General features: G+C 39.2%; 1 protein-coding gene across 2 annotated transcripts in view; it reads left to right on the forward strand.

Moving 5' to 3' along the window:
- The first annotated feature begins 9,574 nt into the window (after positions 1–9,574).
- ANAPC4 (anaphase promoting complex subunit 4) overlaps positions 9,575–22,063 on the forward strand; it is a 44,970-nt gene continuing 32,481 nt past the window's right edge. The window contains exons 1-8 of one of the 2 annotated variants that reach the window (XM_077136532.1): positions 9,575–9,669; positions 9,793–9,931; positions 15,066–15,171; positions 18,382–18,514; positions 20,348–20,422; positions 21,019–21,045; positions 21,127–21,171; positions 21,831–21,915. In XM_077136532.1, coding sequence (XP_076992647.1) covers positions 9,803–9,931; positions 15,066–15,171; positions 18,382–18,514; positions 20,348–20,422; positions 21,019–21,045; positions 21,127–21,171; positions 21,831–21,915 — 600 coding nt within the window. In that variant the 5' untranslated portion in view covers positions 9,575–9,669; positions 9,793–9,802. The remainder of the gene's footprint in view (positions 9,670–9,792; positions 9,932–15,065; positions 15,172–18,381; positions 18,515–20,347; positions 20,423–21,018; positions 21,046–21,126; positions 21,172–21,830; positions 21,916–22,063) is intronic. The other variant, XM_077136533.1, reaches the window with a different exon arrangement.

Below are 22,063 nucleotides of genomic sequence, written 5' to 3' on the forward strand. Positions count from 1 at the left end.
AGCTGCCATCTTATCCTCCCCTTCCATCTCCATCCAGTCCCCAACTGTCCTCAACAGCCTTGCCCTCCTCACCTATAAGCTCTCATACCTGCTCAAAGAACTCTTTACTGTCCACTATGGGAAGTTGCGGGACCTGAGGGGTTAGTTCAAGTACACACCCCTTTCTTCCTAGCTGACCTCTCTAATATTGATAAATGGCTAGGTTCATTCTCCAATGACCCAACCGCCTATACTAAGGAATTTCAATATCTAGGTAATACCTACGATTTAACCTGGCATGATATTCATGCAATCTTCTCTTCTTCCCTCACTACAGATGAAATGGACCGCATTTTCAATGCAGTCAGGGCTCATGCTAACCAGGTGCATATAACCGACCATACCATGTCAGTAGGGGCCGAGGCTGTGCCAGACCAAGAGCCAAGGTGGGAATATCAGGTTGACACTCCAGCTGGGAGGAACGGGCGGACTAGATGGGACAAAATGCTTACATGCCTCATAGCAGGCATGCAGAAAGCTTCACATAAAGTAGTAAACTTCCATAAGCTAAGGGAAATTACCCAGGGTTCTGATGAAATCCTGGCCACTTTTCTACACTGGCTCACAGAAGCCCTCTCCCAATATACCCACCTAGACCCTGACTCGGAGGCTGGTAAAACTGTTTTAGCCACACACTTTATATCCCAATCGGCTCCAGATATAAGGCGTAAACTTAGAAAAATTGAGGAAGGCCCTCAGGCCCCTATCCATGACCTGGTAAACACGGCCTTTAAAATTTTTAATACTCGTGATGAACTGGAGAGGGCAGAAAAGGAATCCTGGGACTGCCACAAGGCAAATTTACAAACCCAATCCCTGATTGCGGCTCTGCGGCTCACTTCAATGGAGAAGAACCCGGCTATGGCTAATCCACTGCCAGGAAAGTGCTTTGAATGTGGCCTTGAAGGACACTGGTCCTGCCAGTGCCCCAATCCTCGACCGCCCAAGGGACCGTGCCCTCTCTGTGGTACAAACGGACATTGGAAAAGTGACTGCCCCTCGGTGCCTGGCTGTGGAGGGGCCGTCCTTCCAACCCCTAACCCACTGCTAGCAGTCCTGGGTCTGGCCACCAATGACTGATGACGCCCGGCCTCAGTGACCCCGATCACCCTCATCAATCCCAGGGTAACAATCAGGGTAGTGGGTAAGTCCACCTCCTTTTTAGTGGACACATGGACTACCTTTTCTGTCCTCCCTTCTTACTCAGGTCAACTCCTTCCTTCCCAGGTCACGGTTATGGGCATAGACAGCCGTCCTTCACACCCCTTAACTACTGGACCGCTTACATGTTTAATAGAAGGGTACCCCATTACACATTCTTTCTTAGTAATGCCTTCTTGCCCCAGCCCACTAATGGGGCAAGATCTTCTTGTCAAATTAGGAGCCTCACTACGCTGGATAAAAAACCCTGAAACAAAACTTCATAGCAAGTGCCAAACTAACATCACTATCCGCAACACCACCCATCCCACCAAAGGACAATATTCCTGGTGTAATGGAACTCTTACTGCCCCAGGACCATGCTTCCTAGAAACTATTGTTCCTCAATTAACCCTCTATGGGGAGTCCGAACTTGGCTACTGCCCTCTCCTTGCTCAAAAAGGGGAGTCCGAACTAACTTGGCTTCTGCCCTCTCCTGGCTCAAAAAGGGCTGCCTTTCTTCCTATCCTAGTAGACATCAGCCTAACTGCTTCAGTGGCAGCCTCAGCCACAGCGGGAGGGGTGCTGGGACACAATATTTTAACCTCTCAAAACTTTGAAACTCGACTACAGGTAGCCCTGGAATCAACATCAGAATCCCTCACCTCTCTACAATGCCAACCCACCTCACTAGCCCAGGTAACTCTTTAAAATCAACGGGCCTTAGACCTGCTGAAGGCCAAAAAAAAAGGAGGAACGTGTATATTCCTCCAAGAGGAATGCTGCTATTACGTCAACGAGTCAGGTCTGGTGGAACAAAATATTCAAACCCTAAACAAACTAAGAGATGATCTCTACCACAGAAAACAAGGAACCAACTCTGCCTTAAGCTGGATTTCTTCTCCTCTGGCAACATGGCTCCTCCCACTACTAGGACTAGTTATCCTAATCTGTCTCTTTTTCCTCCTAGCTCCCTGCCTCCTCAACTTCCTTCAGGGATGCATGAAGGCACAATCCCCGGTAGCAGTCAACCAAATGCTCCTGCATCATTATCATCACCTGCCCTCCTCACCAGATTCCTACAGCCAGCCTCCCCACTCCCCTGGCCATGATGGTTCCAGCCTATAACCCCATGCCGCCCCATTACAGGAAGTAGCCAGAAAGGTCTCTGCACCCTATTATCACAAAAAGGCTGAATGTTAGGTCGGGGGAACGGTGAAGGGCACTGCAACTGGAGCTGCGGAGGCTGTGTCACCCCTCCCAGCCTGACTTCCGGAACTAATGAACCGCCCCTTCAGGACGTCAACTGACCTCCATCCTTAAAAGCTGCCTGTGCCAAAGCCCACGTGCGCACTCACCTCCCTCCATCTTGGGTTTGGTGGGTTCTGTCTGGGAACGCAGAAATACCCCCCCCACACACTTTAAATTTCCTGGTGTACCTTTCTTCTTTCTCACCCTTTCACCTCCTAAAGCTTTCAGTAGTGAATTATGAAAATACATGAAGACATAAGATACTAATTAAATCAAGAACAGTGTACTTTAAAACTTTACTTTCTTAGAAAGTTGAAAATGGGAAATGTGATTCTGTTCTTGCATTCAGTTAATACAAATTTGAAGCACTTAATCTCAGTTCTCTTTTCAGAGAATAAACTAGTAGGTGGAATGTCAAAATATATGTCTCTGGGTCATAGAATGTGAAGAGAGATGAGGTCTGTTGTTCTTATTAGAAATCTGCATATCTGAACATTAAGAAACCTAATCAGAGTCAATAGAAGAAAATCCCTGAAATTTTGGCAGGTTAAATTAGGACTTTGGGATGCATCAATTACCTGGAATTTAAGATTTACTAAGCTTTTAAAAGAGCATTTTTCTTATATATATACAATTTTTATTTTGCTTCTTGCTTAATTACAAAATCTAATGCAATACAAAAGTAGTTTTGTGGGCCTTCAATGATTAGATTTCACATGTTTTTCTAGCATTCTCTTCTTTTTTATTGTAAAAAAAACATGTATACAAAAAGCAATAGATTTCAAAGACACTGCAAGAATTAATTATAGAACAGATTTCCGTGTCTGGTATGGGTTACAGTCCCATAATTTTAGGGTTTTCCTTCTAGTTGCTCCAAGATACTGGAGACTAAAAGAAATGTCAGTACAATGATTCAGCAGTCATATGCAATTGTTAAATCCTATCTTCTATATTATAACTCCACCTTCTTCTTTGATTTATCTTCCAATCTTTAAGGGTATTTGGGTTATGCCTATTCTAACTTTTCCATGTTGGAAAGGGCTGTTGATAATACGGGATTAGGGGATGATACTAATTGATGTTCTTGGAGAGGCTGGCCTTTCTGGGTTTCAGGATTTATCTGGTCCAGGAACCTATCTGGAGGTTGTAGATTTCTGGAAAGTAATCATAGTGCATGGAATCTTTGTAGAATCTCAGATAGAGCCGGGGTGTTCTTTAGAATTGGCAGGAATGGTTTTGATTGGGGTTTGGCAAATCATGATAAATAGCAATATCTAGCTGAAGTTTGTATAAGAGTAGCCTCCAGAGTATCCTCTTGACTCTATTTGAAGTCTCTCAGGTACTGATACCTTTGTTACAATTTAACATTCTCTCCTGTTACTTCTTTATAGAAGTTCATTAGTCTGCTGCTTAGACTAACTTATTTCTCTAGTATGCACCAACTTTTTCATCCTATACTATTCTTTCTGTGTGGAATGTTTCTGTCCATATGGCCATGTTTTGAAATCTTAGGCTTTCAGACTTAAGTCCTGTTCTCTTCTGGGAACAGGATACAAACCAGTACCATATTCTCTAGCATTCTGTACCACATTTGAGGCACTTTGACTCGTTACCCTCCAATTATATTTACAGATTTTTATTTCCCACCAAAGATTTCAAAGTTCTTCATATCACTGTCCATTTTATGCCCTCTTTCATCTTTCTTATGCATTGTAGGTGCTCAATAAAAATTTGATGCTAGAATAGAACTTTCTAGAGGCTTTGCCTATGTTATGGAGAGGACTTGCTCTAACCTAAGTATTGAAAAAGGGAAAGAAAACCTAAACAATATTGGATGGAGATGGGGATGTTTAGAATCAATATGAAGAAAGTTTTTTTTGTGTTGTTTTGTTTTTTTCATGGCAGGCACCAGGAATCGAACCCTGGTCTCCGGCATGGCAGGCTAGAACTCTGCCTGCTCAGCCACCGTGGCCTGCCCTGAAGACAGTTTTAATACTGAGGTTTTAAATGTTGGGATTTAATTTAAACTATGTGAGGAAAACTGACAGTCTTATCTGGAAGTGCTATCTAGGAATAATTCATCTTTCCAAGTTATTTTTTAAATATTTTTATTGAAAAATATCCATACATATACAGTCCAACCATATTATACAATCAGTGGCTCACACATAGTTGTGTATTCTTCACCATGATCATTTTTAGAGTATTTGCATCACTTCAAAAAAAAAGAAATAAAAATTTAAAAAAACTCATGCATCCCATAATCCTTACCTCTGTCTTTTATTGAGTCACAGTATTTCAATATACCTACTTTTTACCCTTTATCTCCCCCTATTATTTATTTATTTATTTTTACTCATCTGTTCTTAACACAATATAAAAGGAGCATCACAGACAAGGTTTTCACAATCACACAGTCACAGTGTGAAAGCTATATAGTTATACAGTCTACTTCAAGAATCTATGCTACTGGAACACAGTTAAACAGTCCCATAAACTAAAAAGAGTCATCTATACAAAGCATGAGAATAACCTCCAGGATAACCTGTTGAGTCTGTAATCTCTCAGCCACTGAGACTTTATCTTGTCTCATTTCTCTGTTACCCCTTTTGGTCAAAAAAGCTTTCTCATTCCCACGCCTTTCCAAGTTATTTTAAGAAAAAATTTAAGTTGATGGCTGGTCCCTTCAAAGTAAGCTATAAAATACGGGCACTTGGGAGACAGTTGACTAATATTTAAATATAAAAGCACAGCCTGCAAAGGATCCTGGTCTGATGCCACTTCCTTCACAATGTCCTCGTTGGTCTCTCCAAAAATCTCTGGCTAGTGAGAGGAAAATGTGTGTTTATATATATTTTTTTGTTTTTATATATTTTTATTTATATATTTTTTGGTATGCTGTAGGGTAGAGGTCACATTTCATTCTTTTTCCATGTGACTATCTCATTATTACATTAGCATTTATTGAATTTTTTGTGCGTGGGGGTAGGTGCATGAACCAGGAATTGAACCCGGGTCTCCCGCATGGCAAGCAAGAATTCTACCACTTAACTACCCTTGGACCCCCAGTTTATACTTCTTTAAGGTACTTAAATCATGCCCTATATTGGAATAACTTTGAGTACTTTTTTTACCTCTGAGCAAATTAGAAGCTTGTTGTTAGTGGCAGGGGCCTTGTGGACATCATCGTGTGTGTTCACTGTGACTCCTCAGCCCTGGGCCTTGCACACAGTGATATCAGGAGACAACCAGGTGCATCACATATGCTCTCAGCTCCTCCTCCCAATAACCATGGGAGTAGGGCAGATAGGCTAAGGCATTTCTTCGCAACAAGACAATGCCCTCCAAGTGGTCAATGTTCTTTATGGATTGAGTGGATGGAAATCCCTTTTATAAACTGCATGATGCCTCAAAACCCTAACTGCTACATGAAAAGCTATCAGGTAAAGAAAGCTTCCACAAAACGCAAAAGAAAATCCAATTGCATGCATTTGATGCTATTTTAATTGGGGCATTAGGACATGGCTTAAAATAATTCAGGGTCAGCTAAGAAGCTCGACTGTGAAAAGGAGATTTCTGTTGTTTGGAAGGCTATTTAGTGTGAATGTTAAACTCAGCAAGACCAAAAGTGAGAAAGCAGATCTCAGAGCTGTGAGCAGTGAGTTTTATCCTATTGGTTGGACAGCCACAAAATTCTCAAAACTGTTTTGTTTTTAATAGCATGCAGGTTAGATGAGGCAGGTTAGATAATATCCAGTGAGCTCTAAGAAGCAGTCTGAATCGGTGGGCCTCTGTTTCTTTATCTACAAATGTGAAGGCAAGGAATGGGAGCAAACTAGGGAAAATCAGCCCAAACATTCCTCAGGTTTAAAGAGGATAAAAGGAAACAAAGGTTCCTGCTTAATATCTTTAGAATTGATACATGATCCAAGTATATCAAAGAAAATTAAAATCATCTCTAATTCTACCTCTCACAGATAACCACTGTTACAACTTTGGCATGTACTCTTCCAAACACAGAATCTTGCATAAATAGTTAAATAGGTAGACCCACTCTAAATTTCCTCCAACAAAAACGGAACTGTAAATACATATTATTTGCAACCTACTCTTAAGTCAGTCTCCCATAGTAAACAACCTGAGTTGTTTACAGTTTTTCATGATTGTAAATAATCCTATGATAAGCTTCCTTATATTCCAGTCTCTACTTCCTCAGGATAAATTCCTATACATACGAATACTGGACTTGTAATTCTTATTAGAACTTTTTTTCAAATTGGAAAAATAGTTCCCATGAGTTAGTATGAATATCTTTCCCAGAAAAGCAACCAAAACAGTCATGGGCAACAACAAAAACCCCAGCAATCCAATTTAGACTCATTTTGCCAAGACATCATGTCCCAAATGTTCTTCCTACTTAAAGCTACCCCTTAACTATCATGATTGATTGTTGTATTGCGCAGTGTCGATGGCTTCAGCAGCATCATACAGACCTTCCCATTGCGTGCTCCACTGTAGACCTGCCATGGGAGTTGGGGGAGGAATGACTGTATTCTCCTGGTCTCTGGGGGCAGGCGGGGGGGGGGGGAACCTTTTTATTGGGCTCCATCAATCAGCATAATTCCCTCACCTTTCCCAGTGGGTGATTTCTGGCTAGGCTGCTAATAGGGGTTGGTCTAATCATAATGAAGTCCAACATCTTTGTCTTATGGTTGGTAGAGGAGGCGTTCATTCTCCTGGTCTGAAAGAGGTAGCATACAGCTCCAGTTGCGGTCTTCTGTGACCACATGGGGAGCCAGCCTCATGATGATATAAACCCTGTAGAAGGCAGACAAGGTAGCTGGGTTCCTGATGAGACTGAATGCTGGATCTAGTTTGGCCTGAATTCTGCCCTCCTGCTGGACTTTTAATTTACATTAACCACAACTTTCTTGTTATTGCCTGTTCAACTTTGAGTCACGTTTTTTTGTTGCCGAATGGATGCAACTGTGGTAGAGCAGAGAGGTTCCAACACCACCCATTTACATCCTTTTCTCTTTCCTGCAAATTCACATTCAATTTGCTTGTTTTGTGTTTCAACCATTTTATGACTTCAAAACAGGCCTCAAAATAATAGCTCTTCATATGGCCTGTATAGGTACATCCCACAATTCCATCTTCCATTTTGTACACAGAAGAGGGAATCTCAAACCTTTTCTCAGGTCCTGACCTTTCACTTTCAAACCTGATTTTTCAGTTGCCTGCTGGCCATGATGGATTGATTTTTATGCCACACTCCCACCTTAACATAGACTTCACCCCCCAGAAATCTCTGTTGGTAGCTCTCTGGCCTTTCCAAATCTGGCTCCTCACTGTTATAATAGTACAATCTAGACCAAAGAGTATGGCGATTGAAAATCAATCTAGCTAGTCAAAGAGGTATTTCAAAAAAGTTAGTTCTTTCTTGCATTTTAAAAAGAAACACTTAGGGAGAGAATATACAGAGCGCAGAAATGCTTAAAATCTGCCTATTTTCCATTTACTTCACTTTTCCCCACTTTTCCCACATAAATATCTCCTGCCTTGTTTCCTTAAATAGCGTATGATCCATGAACTACTTTCTCCCCGTTTCTTCTTGATTTTCTGTTACAAAAGCACAAATGAGCAGGTTTGGCAAAGCAGTTCTTACACAAAAGATGGAGAAGGTAAAGAAAGGAGCTGGTAAAGCAAAGAACCTTCTTCATCAGGTAGTAAGGAAAAGCTAAAAACACATGCGTGTTAATAGTTTTTTTTCCTTTCCCTATTTAGGATCATTTCCAGTAACAACAATCCCTGCTCCCTACTCCCCACCAACACACACGAGGATATAAAACTATTTGCTGTTATTTCACCACATATGGAACTCCAAAGCTATCCTGTTTCCTGAACTTTAATACCTTCTTTCTAGAAAATTCATTCTAATCTCTTCTAAAATTTCTTAGTGTACAACTAGTTAACACTGTCCTGTCCTTCAATCCTTTTTATAATGTGCTGTATGAGGGTTCTTATTCAGTGTAAGTTCCAGGTAAACATCAAGAGTTAAGAACAGCACTTGGCACAAAAACAGCTTCTTGAATATTTGTCTCTGAATGAATTAATCTATATCTGTCACCTACTTCCCAGGGGCTAGATCAGAGAGAGTACAAGATGACAGAGCTTGAAAACTGAAGGTCCTGCCACCTTTTTTCCATTGAACAAGTAAAAAGTGAAACCTGGAGGCCTTTCTACCATAGTCATAGGATGTCATGGTGACATCCTGTAAGCCCGAGTCACGGCTCAGGAAACTGTTGAATGGATTGACACATTTAAATATGTCATTTATAAAGGGCAGTCAGAAGGGTCAGCATTTACATGTTCTCTGCCAGACTGGCCTATGAGCATTTTGAACAGAGCCTTTTGAACAGTCATGTCCAATACGTCTCTGTAGCCCCAGATTCTTGAACATAGGAAATGCTCAAATAGCTACAGGCTAAGTCTTGGATGAGCCCACACTCCGCATTCTCATATGATGGGGCTAGTACTACCAATATGTAGTGAGGTTTATGTAGGATAAGGACTCAAGGCATTATATCCCCATCTGAAGGAGGGTTTAGAGTCCCCGCCTTGGCTTCAAGTTGTAATCACCTACGGAGTTATAGTAAAGTCAGTAAGCCATCCTTACTACCTGATGGCTGCCACACGGTACTGATTTTCCTTGAATTCGTGTGGAGCGCTGCATGGGCAGGATTTTAAAACCTCTCCAGATGATCCCACGTTGTAACTGAAGACCACTTGTTTAGAGGCTGTCAAAGGCGGCTGACCAGGTCCCGGAATTCACATGCCTTTTTCTCTCCCTATCATCTCTGAGGCCTCAGCCTTAACCTCTGGACTGTCCCTTCGCTGGCAGAAGCAAATTTCCGGGAAAACGGGAGAGGCAGGCGGGCAGGCGGCCATAAGGACGAGCCCCATGCGTCCCGCTCGCCGCCTCCTGGCCCAGCGCTCCCGAATGCCCCGCGCTCGCCGCCCCCAGCCCACCGACCCCGAACCCCCGATCCCGCCTGCCCCCACCCAGCCGCGCGCCAGCTCCGTTTTCTAGCGCGGAAGTCCCGGCGCCGGAAGTGCCGAAGCGCGCACCCGGACGGCCCGGAGGCTCCTGCGCGCGGCCGACGGAGGGAGGGAGGGAGGCTGCTGGGGCGGTCTGTACCGCCTGGATCGCCTGGGCCGCCGAGGGGACCCTCGCAGGTACCGCCCTGTCGGAGATCGCGGGGTCGGAGGCGGCGCCGTGTCCGGCCGGGACAGGGCGGCGGGGGCTCCCTGGGCCGGCGGAGGGGATGCTACCGGCCTCCAACTAGGGTGTCTTTGCAGGGCGGCCCCCATGTTGCGTTTTCCGACCTGTTTCCCATCCTTCCGGGTGGTGGGCGAGAAGCAGCTGCCGCAGGAGATCATTTTCCTAGTCTGGTCTCCCAAGCGGGATCTCATTGCTCTGGCCAATACGACGGGCGAGGTAAGTGAACCGGCGTGGAGCCCGTCTGGGGCAGGGCTGACCCCCTGTTGGTGCGGGTCACCCACTGCCCGAGCCTCAGTTTCCTTTTCTGTGGACAGGGCAGGGTACCTGACTTCCCCGCCTCTCACTCCCATGACCGCAGCTATTAGAGAGAGTGCAAAGGGCCATATGCGCGAAAATTAATAATATTTGTGGGTCCATTTTCACATAGCTTAACACAATTCTGCATCCCCAAATGGTCTTCATTCACTGAGCGAGAATAGTGGAAGATGCACAGACTCTACCCTAAGTTTGCTTACAGTTTAGTAGCAAAAGAAAAATGAGTTATTACTGTGAGTTCGCTGAAAATCAACATACACGTAACTGTCAGATACTACAGGTTTAAGGATTTTCATTCTGCTGTCCAAGTTTTAAACTGTGGTTTCATTGCTAAATACATTTAAATTGAACAAGGGAGACATGCTTCGCAGGATTTCTACCAGAACGTGCAGTGACTTACTGATAAGCATTTCTAGTTCATATTACATTACCCTACATGTATAAACAGAATGTATACAACTTTTTGCCGAGATTTCATATTGACCGCAGAGCCATTCTGTAAAGAAACCTTCACTGGTGCATCTTCCCTCCTTTGGCCTCCTGACAGTTTTCCTGATAGTTGTCAGACCTTGAGCGGTGTGTGCGCCCGAGTTTCAAAGATAGATGTTAAGGTAAGGTTAGCAGTATACAGAACTCTTTCACCTTGTTGCCTGCCATAACCCCGCTACCAGGGTACTGATAATTGTACCAGAAGATGAAATATGTCCTTAGATTTCTTGCCCCTCCGTGAAATCTTCTAGTCTTTTTTCTGCCAGGGTGCTTTGTAACTTTGTGACGGTTCTAGATGGGAGTAGATAAGCTACAGATAGTTCAGCCTCAGCAATAGGGAGGAAAGTAGAGAATAGGGGCATCAGTGCAATCAGATGAGTAGGCACTTGTTTTCATTTTCCTGTTGAGGGAATAATCTAAGAAAGCTGATGAAGAAAAAAAAAATACTGGAAGCTTGAGTGAAAGGAGAGGTATGAAAAAGCTGACAAGGCAAGTGGGCTGATCCATGAGTTTAGTGGTCTTGTAATTTTTTTTTTTTTTTAATTTTTTTATTAATCAAAAAAAAGAAAAGAAATTAACACAACATTTAGAAATCATTCCATTCTACACATGCACTCAGTAATTCTTAGTATCATCACATAGATGTATGATCATCATTTCTTAGTACATTTGCATCGATTTAGGAAAAACTAGCAAAACAGCAGAAAAAGATATAGAATGTTAATATAGAGAAGAGAATTAAAATAATAATACTAATATATATATATATAAAAAGGAAAAAGAAAAAAACAAAAACAAAAGATACAAACACACAAACAAACAAACAAAAAACCATATTTCAGGTGCAGCTTCATTCAGTGTTCCAACCTAGTTACATTACACTTAGGTATTATTGTGCTGTCCATTTTTGAGTTTTTGTATCTAGTCCTGTTACACAGTCTGTATCCCTTCAGCTCCAATTACCCATTATCTTACCCTGTTTCTAACTCCTGCTGGTCTCTGTTACCAATGATATAGTCCAAGCTGATTCTCAAATGTCGGTTCACATCAGTGGGACCATACAGTATTTGTCCTTTAGTTTTTGGCTAGACTCACTCAGCATAATGTTCTCTAGGTCCATCTATGTTATTACATGCTTCATAAGTTTAGTCTGTCTTAAAGCTGCATAATATTCCATCGTAGGTATACGCCACAGTTTGTTTAGCCACTCGTCTGTTGATGGGCATTTTGGCTGTTTCCATCTCTTTGAAGTTGTAGATAATGCTGCTATAAACACTGGTGTGCAAATGTCCGTCTGTGTCTTTGCCCTTAAGTCCTTTGAGTAGATACCTAGCAGTGGTATTGCTGGGTCGTAATCCATTCTGCCATTCTATGTCTTTTGATTGGGAAATTCAGTCCATTAACTTTTAGTGTTATTACTGTTTGGGTAATATTTTCCTCTACCATTTTGGCTTTTGTATTATATATATCATATCTGATTTTCCTTCTTTCTACACTTTACTCCATACCTCTCTCTTCTGTCTTTTCGTATCTGACTCTAGTGCTCCCTTTAGTATTTCTTGCAGAGCTGGTCTCTTGGTCACAAATTCTCTCAGTGACTTTTTGTCTATAAATGTTTTAATTTCTCCTTCATTTTTGAAGGACAATTTTGCTGGATATAGGAGTCTTGGTTGGCAGTTTTTCTCTTTTAGTGATTTAAATATATCATCCCACTGTCTTCTAGCTTCCATGGTTTCTGCTGAGAAATCTACACATAGTCTTATTGGGTTTCCCTTGTATGTGACAGATTGTTTTTCTCTTGCTGCTTTCAAGATCCTCTCTTTCTCTTTGACCTCTGACATTCTAACTAGTAAATGTCTTGGAGAACGCCTATTTGGGTCTATTCTCTTTGGGGTGCGCTGCACTTCTTGGATCTGTATATTTAGGTCTTTCATAAGAGTTGGGAAATTTTCAGTGATAATTTCTTCCATTAGTTTTTCTCCTCCTTTTCCCTTCTCTTCTCCTTCTGGGACACCCACAACACGTATATTTGTGCGCTTCATATTGTCATTCAGTTCCCTGATTCCCTGCTCAAGTTTTTCCATTCTTTTCCCTATAGTTTCTGTTTCTTTTTGGAATTCAGTTGTTCCATCCTCCAGTTCACTAATTGTAGCTTCTGTCTCTTTAGATCTACCATTGTAGGTATCCATTGTTTTTTCCATTTTTTCTTCTTTGTCCTTCACTCCCACAAGTTCTGTGATTTGTTTTTTCAGATTTTCTATTTCTTCTTTTTGTTCAGCCCATATCTTCTTCATGTCCTCCCTCAATTTATTGATTTGGTTTTTGAAGAGTTTTTCCATTTCTGTTCGTATATTCAGCATTAGTTGTCTCAGCTCCTGTATCTCATTTGAACTATTGGTTTGTTCCTTTGATTGGGCCATATCTTCAATTTTCCGAGCGTCATCCATTATTTTCTGCTGGTGTCTGGGCATTTGATCAGATCTCCCTGGGTGTGGGACCCAGCTGGTTGAAAGGTTTTTCTGTGGCATCTCTGGGCTCTGTTTTTCTTTTCCTGCCCAGTAGGTGGCGCTCGTGGTGGTCGTTTGTCTGCGGGGCAGTCGGCCCGGGAAACCGCGCGTGGAGGCGGGGGTCGCTGGCCGTGGCTTGGGGGAGTGCCAGTCCAAATTGCCCAGCTGGCCCGAGACGCCAAGCGTGACGGAAGGGCCCTGCTATCCAATGTTCCCAGTCAGACCGGGGAGCCACGTGCGTGCAGGGGACCCCAGACGCCAGCCACCCCAGCCGGGAAAACGTGCACCCCTCGGGTATCTCACAGCAGTGGATTCTCCCTACCCGTTCAGCCGTTCCAGAATGGGGTACGCTGTCTTTTTTGGTCTCTGTCGTGACTCCGGGAGCTGTTTTGTATTGTTTCTGTTTCTTTAGTTGCTTTTCTGGAGGAGGAACTAAGACCCGCGCGTCTTACTAAGCCGCCATCTTCTCCGGAAGTCCCTGGTCTTGTAATTTGAGGGAATCCAGTTCTGTTGAGATGTGTGGGTGTAGGCACAGTCAGGATTAATCGGGATTGTTGTTTTGCAGGTGTGACAAAGCAAGAGAAAAGCAAAGGAATTGAGGTTCTATGCAAGGGGAGTGATTGTAATGATAAACCATTGATTCTAAACTAATTACGGAGGGAAGTGAAGAACCATGTGAGTAAGGGACAGTGACTCACAGAATCAATGGACTGTGTGTTTTAGTGAGGCTGATGAATTGGAATTGGGTATTTATAGAGGTGATCTGAAAAGCAGAGGTGGTGGATAGGAGGTGGAAATTTGAAACAGACGCTGGTGGTGTTACACTTGTAGCACCAGGGACTGGCCAAGGTAAAGTAGAAGGCATTATACTTAGAGGAGAGGTAGTTGACAACTGAAAAACCAGGATGTTGTGGAATTTGAAATTGCCCAATATGGTGATAAGTAGTGTTGGAAAGCACGAGTGAGCCAGGAGACCAAATCTACGATTGAGTGAAAGGGCCTAGAGGTCTGTAGATGAGTACACCAAAAAGGGAGAGCAGGTGGTATGGTCTGATTGCATGTGATTCACAAAGGATTTTAGAGAAGAATGGCATTGAGGATTAAGGAGGATTTCTGCTTCATCTCCTAGCCCAGTATAGTATAGCAGACGTGAGATCCAAAATAGTTACCTCTTGAGAAGCAGTGTCCTCAGGTGAGAGGCAGATTTCAGAGACGAGAATGAATGTGTAGGAAAATTTGAGGATATCTGATCCTGAATTCTGGAGGGCACAGAGGAAGAAGTAAGGAGTAGCAAAAGTGGGTTCAGAAAAGAGAACGTTGAGTCCAGAGAAGGAATGAGACCTTGTGTTCCTTGTAACCAATGTGCTCAGGAGTGAAGGGCACTTTGGGTTATGAGAAGGCAGGTAGTGGTGATCAAGCTGTGAGTGAGAGGAACTGGAGGTATTGGGGAAAGAGGATCTGTTCAGCAGCAGGTATATTCTGAGATTCTTTCTTCCTTACTTTCCTTGGTTTATATAGAGGCTGGAGTTGGGGGAGTCTTAGGTGAAGCAGATGATGCCCTGAACATCATCTTGACACTCTGAGATGGGGATTTACCAATGTGGAAATGGAAATTGAGAATGGCTAAGTGACTTGCCTGAGATCCATGGCTAGAAAGTGACACAGCTGGAAATCAATCCCAAGTCTTGTTGCTAGACTATATTATAACTCTCTTTTTAGTGCTACTTGTATTTTTTATATCTTTCTTGGTTATTGTCATCTTGAATACCCATCTTATTCCTTTCTAAAATGTAAGTCTTCCTGTTATGTAAAAGGTAAGAAAATGTATAGGGTACAGTTTAGATCTTGTTTCACCCATTTCTTTCAAAATATCTTAACTTCATTTGGACACTGTTGTCTTCCTATAATTTCTTCTCATAGCAAAATGTTATTCTCAAGAGCTGATAATTTTTCAGAATTTTGTAGTGGGAAAACTAGGTTTATTTTATTTTGGGAAGTAGATTTTTTATTTTTTTGCCCTTATGTCTGTTTTGTCTTAGGTTTTACTTCATCGACTTGCAAGTTTCCACCGGGTTTGGAGTTTTCCACCAAATGAAAATACTGGAAAGGAAGTGACCTGCCTGGCTTGGAGACCAGATGGCAAACGTAATGATAGCATTATAAGAAAATGAATTTTTGAAAAACTAAATTTTTATTACTACCAAAAAGTATTATGCAAACAAAGCTCATTCCCAGAGAATTTATTGGTTCTTATCATATATTAGAATACCAGTTTGGAAGCTTTTTTTCAGAATGCTCTAAATTTTTTTCATAGAGCTCATGTTGGTTCTACCATCTTGTTTCTTGGTAAAGGTGTGTCTGAAATAAAATCTGCCTTCTTGGCAAAGATAACTCTAACATGAAATATACAAAATGCTTTGGTGGTGTGCCTTCTGCGACCTTACCTGCACCCTTTGGTTCAACCTCTACTTGCCCCTCGCCAGTCAGTTCAGTGCTGATATGGCCTTTTCTTCTCCGCAAAATGTATTTTAGCACTAAATGTATGGCTCATAAATACTCCTCTCTGTGCATGTGCATTTACCTCACCTAAAGGATTAATCTAACCTCATTTCTTCCATTTCTGCATGGTCTCTCTTGTCTGATACCTTTTACTTTGTAGCTAGTTATGGCTGTAGTGACTCCACTTTCTCCTACATGACAGTCCTTATTTGATCTTTTGACACATGCAGCCAGTATAGTAAAATATTGCAATTCATACAGTTTAAAATGCATCTATATCATTGGTGCTTTAAGAAAAAAAAGCTGACTGGGTTATGGAAAATGATCTTTTTTTTTTTTTAGATAAGTATAAGTAAGTAAAAAAATGCCCTGAAAACCCATCAGTTAGAGATAGGAACTTCTCCTATTTGGTGAACATCCTTCCAGACATTTCTTGACAAACTATGTACATGTGGAGATATATGCACACATTTTTTTCAAAAGCTCATGCAGTACATGCTGTTTTGTAAGTTATTTTATTTTTTTGGCTCTCCCTTTCCATGTCAGTTTTTGTAGATTTACAACATCGATTTCAAAATGGCTGTGTAGTAATCATTGTATTTATATGTCGGAGTTTCTTAAATCTGTTCCCCTAGATAAGCATTTAAATGTTGCCAATTTTTATCTTTTAGAAGAAACTGCATAAAACATTCTGAACACTGGAAAGAACTTTGCTATTAGCTGTTTAGGTTAATTTCTAAAAGTGGGATTTCCAGAAATGCTTTTAAAATGCTATAATCATTCTGTACTTATTTTGCCTTTTTTTTTAAAAGAGTGTATGTCAAATTAGAGGTCTTTATAAATAAGATCTTAAGATCTTATGCATTTAATCCAAAAATCACCTGTACCTCTGATATAAATTGTAGAAGTTAGTGTATATTAAAATATAGTTAATTAGTTGTGTTTATTATTAAAAAATGTGTCTGATGTTTTGGACAGCAAAATATGTTTTTTATCAGGTAATAATTATTTCAAGATTCTTAAAAATTGGTTTTAAGAAGAGGAGGCAAGGAGTGCAAGGGTAGTTCAGTGGTAGAATTCTTGCCTGCCAAGCAATGGTGTACTCACATGGAAAAATAATGAAGTATGACCCCACCATATAGCATACAAAAAAAAAAAGAGAAGACGAGATTTCAAAAATAAGTCATGAGGTTATCCTGGAGATTATTCTTACGCATTATATAGATATCCCTTTTTTGTTTTTGGTATATTGGAGTGACTAAAGGGAAGTACCTGAAACTGTAGAACTGTGTTTCAGTAGCCTTGATTCTTAAAGAAGACTATATATATAGCTTTTACAGTGTAACTTGGGATTGTGAAAACCTTGTGTCTGATGCTCCTTTATCCAGGGTATGCACAGATGAGTAAAATAATAATAATCTATAAGGTTCAAAAATAAATAAATAATAGGGGGAGATAAAGGTTAAAAATTGGGTAGTTTGAAATACTGTTGGTCAATGAGAGGAAGGGGTAAGAGTTATGGAATATATGAGCTCTTTTTTATTCTCTTTATTTCTTTTTTTGGAGTGATACAAATGTTTTAAAAATGATCATGGTGAAGAATAAAAAAAAAGCAGTATTAGGTAGACGTATAGTTTAAGAACTTTTTTTCCTTTACTAAGTTACTTCGCACAAATAAGAAAAACACTTTATTGTACCCTGAACTTTGTACTTCTTCCATTCTTCCTAATTATGGTGCTGAATGGATAATTATTATTTTTTTCATCTGCAAGTATCTGTAAGAGGTTAGGTAACTATAACGTTATTTTAGAGGATGAGATAAAGGGAAAATAACTAATTAAAAAAGCAAAAATAATAATAATAACACAAGAAAATGTAGTTAGAAAACCAGGCAATGGTGGGAAAAAGATCAAAGGAGGTGATAGAGTTATACAGAGAAAGTAGAATTTACAAATGAGTATGATAGCTGACTCCTTATATTAATATTTCTTTTAGTCTTTTGAGTGTCTTGTAGCAACTAGTAGTAAAAACCTAAAATTGTGGGATTGTAACCCATATCAAACTCTGAAATCTATTCTACAACTGTTGTTGTGGGGTATATGTTATTTTTCACATAAAGTTGATTGCGGGCGGGCCACAGTGGCTTAGCAGGCAAGAATGCTTGCCTGCCATGCCAGAGGATCCGGGTTCGATTCCCGGTGCCTGCCCATGTAAAAAAAAAAAAAAAAAGAAGTCGATTGTGATGATGAATGCACAGCTGTATGATGATACTGTGAACCATTGATTGTATGCTTTGGTTGATTACATGGTATGTGAATATATATATCACTAAAAGTACATTGAAATAGGAAAAAAAAAAACTTTGAGGCAGAATTGCCTCACATCTAGCGTGTGCTGTCATACAGTAAAACTCATTGTCCTCTATTTAGAAATTTTTAAACTTGGTATGTTAGGAAGATATTAGTTACATATGTAAGAAACTGTGCTAGTAATTCAGTAACAGAAGGAGAAGATTCATCAGTATTTGTTGGCCTTGTTGCCCCTTAAGGGTTAGAAACATAAAAGAAAGACTTTGATGTGTAAAATATTAAGTATAGTACACAAGCAGGTGGTAGATGGCTCATGAAAGTTTCAGCACTTGAAAATAAACTTACATAGAAGTGAAACTATATGCAAAGATCTCTTTTTACTTTTTAAAATATTATTTAAGGGAGGAATTTTTAGATGAAATAATTTTCATGATTAAAATATGCTTAAGATAGTAAAACTGGGCAGTAAGTGAAATACCCATTATTTTTCTCAAATATTATACTAATTAACTCTTATTCTTTTTTTTTTTTCTTAATCTCATTTCAGTTTTGGCCTTTGCTCTTGCTGACACCAAAAAAATTGTCTTGTGTGATGTAGAAAAACCTGAAAGCTTGCATTCTTTTGCTGTGGAGGCTCCAGTTTCTTGTATGCATTGGATGGAAGTGACTGTAGAAAGCAGGTAGAGTAATAAAAGAAGAAAAACCTCAGCAGTCACAATAGAATGTTCGTGTAGTTTTCATTTTTTTTAAAAGGGTACCTTATAAATATTTGAGTGTCAAGTATGTGTACATTGCATTTAAACTGTGGTTTTAAATTTGTCAAATTGAAAATTTTTTTTAAACTTTTATAAATGTTTTTTATTGTGAAATATAACATATATACAAAGAAAAGAAAGAAGGAGCAATAATTTTCAAAGTACACTTCAACAAGTAATATAGAACAGACTTCAGAGTCTATTATGGGTTACCATTCCACTATTTCAGATTTTTCCTTCTAGCTGTTCCAAAACACTGGAGCTAGAAGAAATTATCAACATAGTGATTCAATAGTTATACTCATTTGTTAAATCCTATTTTTTTCTATTATAACTCCTCCTAAGTTGAAAATTTTTAATGCTAGTTTTTTTTTTCTCCTGAAAAAAATTTTTTATTAGAACAATAATGCTCTAATGGCCAATTTTTTTTCTCTTTTTACTTATTTTTTTGGTAGTTGATGATATGACTGACTTTTATTTTCAAGTAATATTAATTAAAATGACTGATTAGCAAAGTGAGGTTCTGAATTCCTTCTTACTATGTATTTTGTCCGGAGCTTTGTTTTTTGTGTCTTAGTAAATATTCTTAATATGAAAAGTGCTAAATTGAGCCTTCTGCTCTGATGCTGATTGGATTCTGTATTCATAGTCCTAATAGTTTCCTTATTTCATGACATTAATTTTGCTTTAGTCTGCATAGTCAAGTAATATACCAGGTTTGCAATAAAAATGCTCTAAGAGATCATTGGGTTTGAGTAATACTGAAAAATAATTGTTTTTCTTTTTGGGAGATGTGATTGTTTTCTTTCCATTAGCTTTTTCTTTCTAATTAAATTTCATTAAGTTAATATCAGATTAATTCGTAAATCCCGAATATTAATTCAGTTTCCTAAGGGGGGCCTGGAAAGAATATGATGACAAGGACCTAGCCTGGGGTTTGAAATTTGCTGTAGATTAAACAGAGTGATTAATCCATCATCAACTAATCAAGGATTGCAAATGATTATGTGAATTTATAGAAGGTTAAAGGAGCAGAGTATACCATGTAATTTCTATCCCAGTCCAGTTACCCGCTAAATATATTCTTAACATACTTCCTACTAATAATTTGTAAATGTTATATGGAAATTCTGGGGTCTTTCAGGCTACTTTGTGTGAAAGTGGGGAAAAGTGCTTATCAAGTCACCACTTTTTTACTTGCTCCCTCATTTATTTCCAACCTTATTTGGAGGTAGGATTGAGAAAGAAAAGGGGATAAATGAGACTATTTCAAAATACACGGTATAAAAATATTTAAAAACAAAAGAAATGTTGAAAAAAGTTCTCCAAAGAGAAAGAAAACAATACCAGATGGAGACTTGTATCTACAGAAAGAATGAAGAGTGCTAGAAATGATAAATGTGGGTAAATAAAAGAAATGTTTTTCTCATTTTTATAAAAAAAAAGAAAGTACATGGTATAGTCTTACAGATCTGATGGGTTGTCAAGTCCCTAACAGTATATAAGCCATAGAACCTATAAATAAATGATAGAATAGTTGCAGTGTTCTTTTTTTTAATTATTCTTGGTGCTCATATATTTACTGTGGGTTCTTAGATGATAGTTAAGAAATCATGATCTATTTTACAGTGGTACAGTTTCTGGCATGTTTACTTGACAGTGTTATAAAATTGGGTATCTTTTAAAAAAAATGACTTTAATTGAAAGTGAAGTAAAATCTTTGATGTTTTATAATGCTTGATTTTTTTTTCTTCTTAGTGTCCTAACATCCTTTTATAATGCTGAGGATGAGTCAAATCTTCTCTTACCTAAACTACCTACCTTGCCAAAAAAGTAAGGATCAGGATTACATTTCTTTGGAATTAATCTTCCAGATTTCTTTTTCCTTTACTTTTAACCCTTATGGGACAATTTTCTAATGAGGTTTTTTTGTTGTTGTTTCTTGGTTGATAAAATAAATACCGTTTAATGGGTTGGCCTAAATAATAGGAATTTCTTGGCTCGTGGTTTTGAAGCTAGAAGTCCAAAATCAAGGCACCAGCAAGGCAATGCTTTCTCACCAATGACTATGACATCCTGGGGCTGGCTGCCTTCAATCTGGGTCCTTGGCTTTTCTGATGACACATGGCAGTGCACTCGGTGGTGTCCTCTCCTTTTTCTTCAGGGTTCAGTTGACTTCTGGCTTCTCCCTGCTCCTTGTGCCTTCTCTGTATGACCTCCAATAATAGGGTTAAGACTCATCTGATTCAGTTGGGCCACACCTTAACTGAAATGACCGCATCAAAAGATCCCACCATGGGTTCACACCCACAGGGATGGATTAAGATTGAGAACATGTATTTCTGGGATACGTAATTATAAGCCATCATGGTTTTAAAAACATATTTCTATTAGCAATATTTCTTACTCTAATATTTGTTTTTCTCTAGTTATAGCAACACCTCAAAAATATTCAGGTAAGCTAATGCCTTTTTGTTTTCAAGTAAGATAATATTTTATTATTGACATATATAACTTAATTGTTTTCTGTATTGTAGTGAAGAAAATTCTGAAGAAATTATTAAGCTCCTAGGAGATGTCAGGTAAAATTGCAGATATTAAAAATAGCATGTTTAATTTCTTCAAGTTGATATTTGATATTTGATGTAGTTTAAAGAAGTTTCAAGAGCAAGTCCTTTTTTGTCATGTTATTTCATTGCTGAGATAATAGATCTGAGCAATATGCAGATGTTAATATATATTGGATACTTGTTTCCATTGTAGGGTCTTTCATTTTGCCAAGTTTTAATATTATTATAATGTACCTGTGTTTGCTTTAATACGTAAAAGAGTATAGAAGAACTACAGTTTCTAAAATTTAAACATTCAAGTTTCTTAAGCTTACTTAATGCATTTATTATCATAACCATTTAAAACTGATGTCACTTTGTATTCAGTGGGCAAAGTATTGTTCTGTTATTTAGAGTAAGTACAGTTTTTGTTAAATAATATAGTCTTTTTGGCTATAAATTGATTTTTTTTAGGTTAGAGAAAAGTTATGCTCTTTTTTTTTTGAAAAAAAGGAAATAAGCTCAATATGAGTAAATGTGCGGTATCAGTCAATAGCTTTGTTTGGTTGTTTCAGTTTCCTCTGCAGGAGAGCTTTAGCATGTAGATTATATGAGAGCAGTAGTAATTTATATCTTGGTTTAAGAACTCCATTGTTGATTTGTCTTCAGCTTCTTACGTTATTTTTAATTAGGCTTAATATACTTGTCCTTGGAGGAAGCTCTGGATTTATTGAGCTTTATGCTTATGGAATGTTCAAAATTGCTCGAGTCACAGGGGTAAGTTTTCCTTTAAAATTTTTGGTATTATTTTTCTTAGAATTAGCAACTAATTAATTGTGGGAAAAAAATACAACACTTGCTTTTTTTTTCTTTTCATTTTCAATTATTGAAATTATTAGTTCTTAAATGTTAAGAGGATAATTTT

This window comes from Tamandua tetradactyla, chromosome 19, assembly GCF_023851605.1.
Source record: "Tamandua tetradactyla isolate mTamTet1 chromosome 19, mTamTet1.pri, whole genome shotgun sequence".
Taxonomy (NCBI): domain Eukaryota; kingdom Metazoa; phylum Chordata; class Mammalia; order Pilosa; family Myrmecophagidae; genus Tamandua; species Tamandua tetradactyla.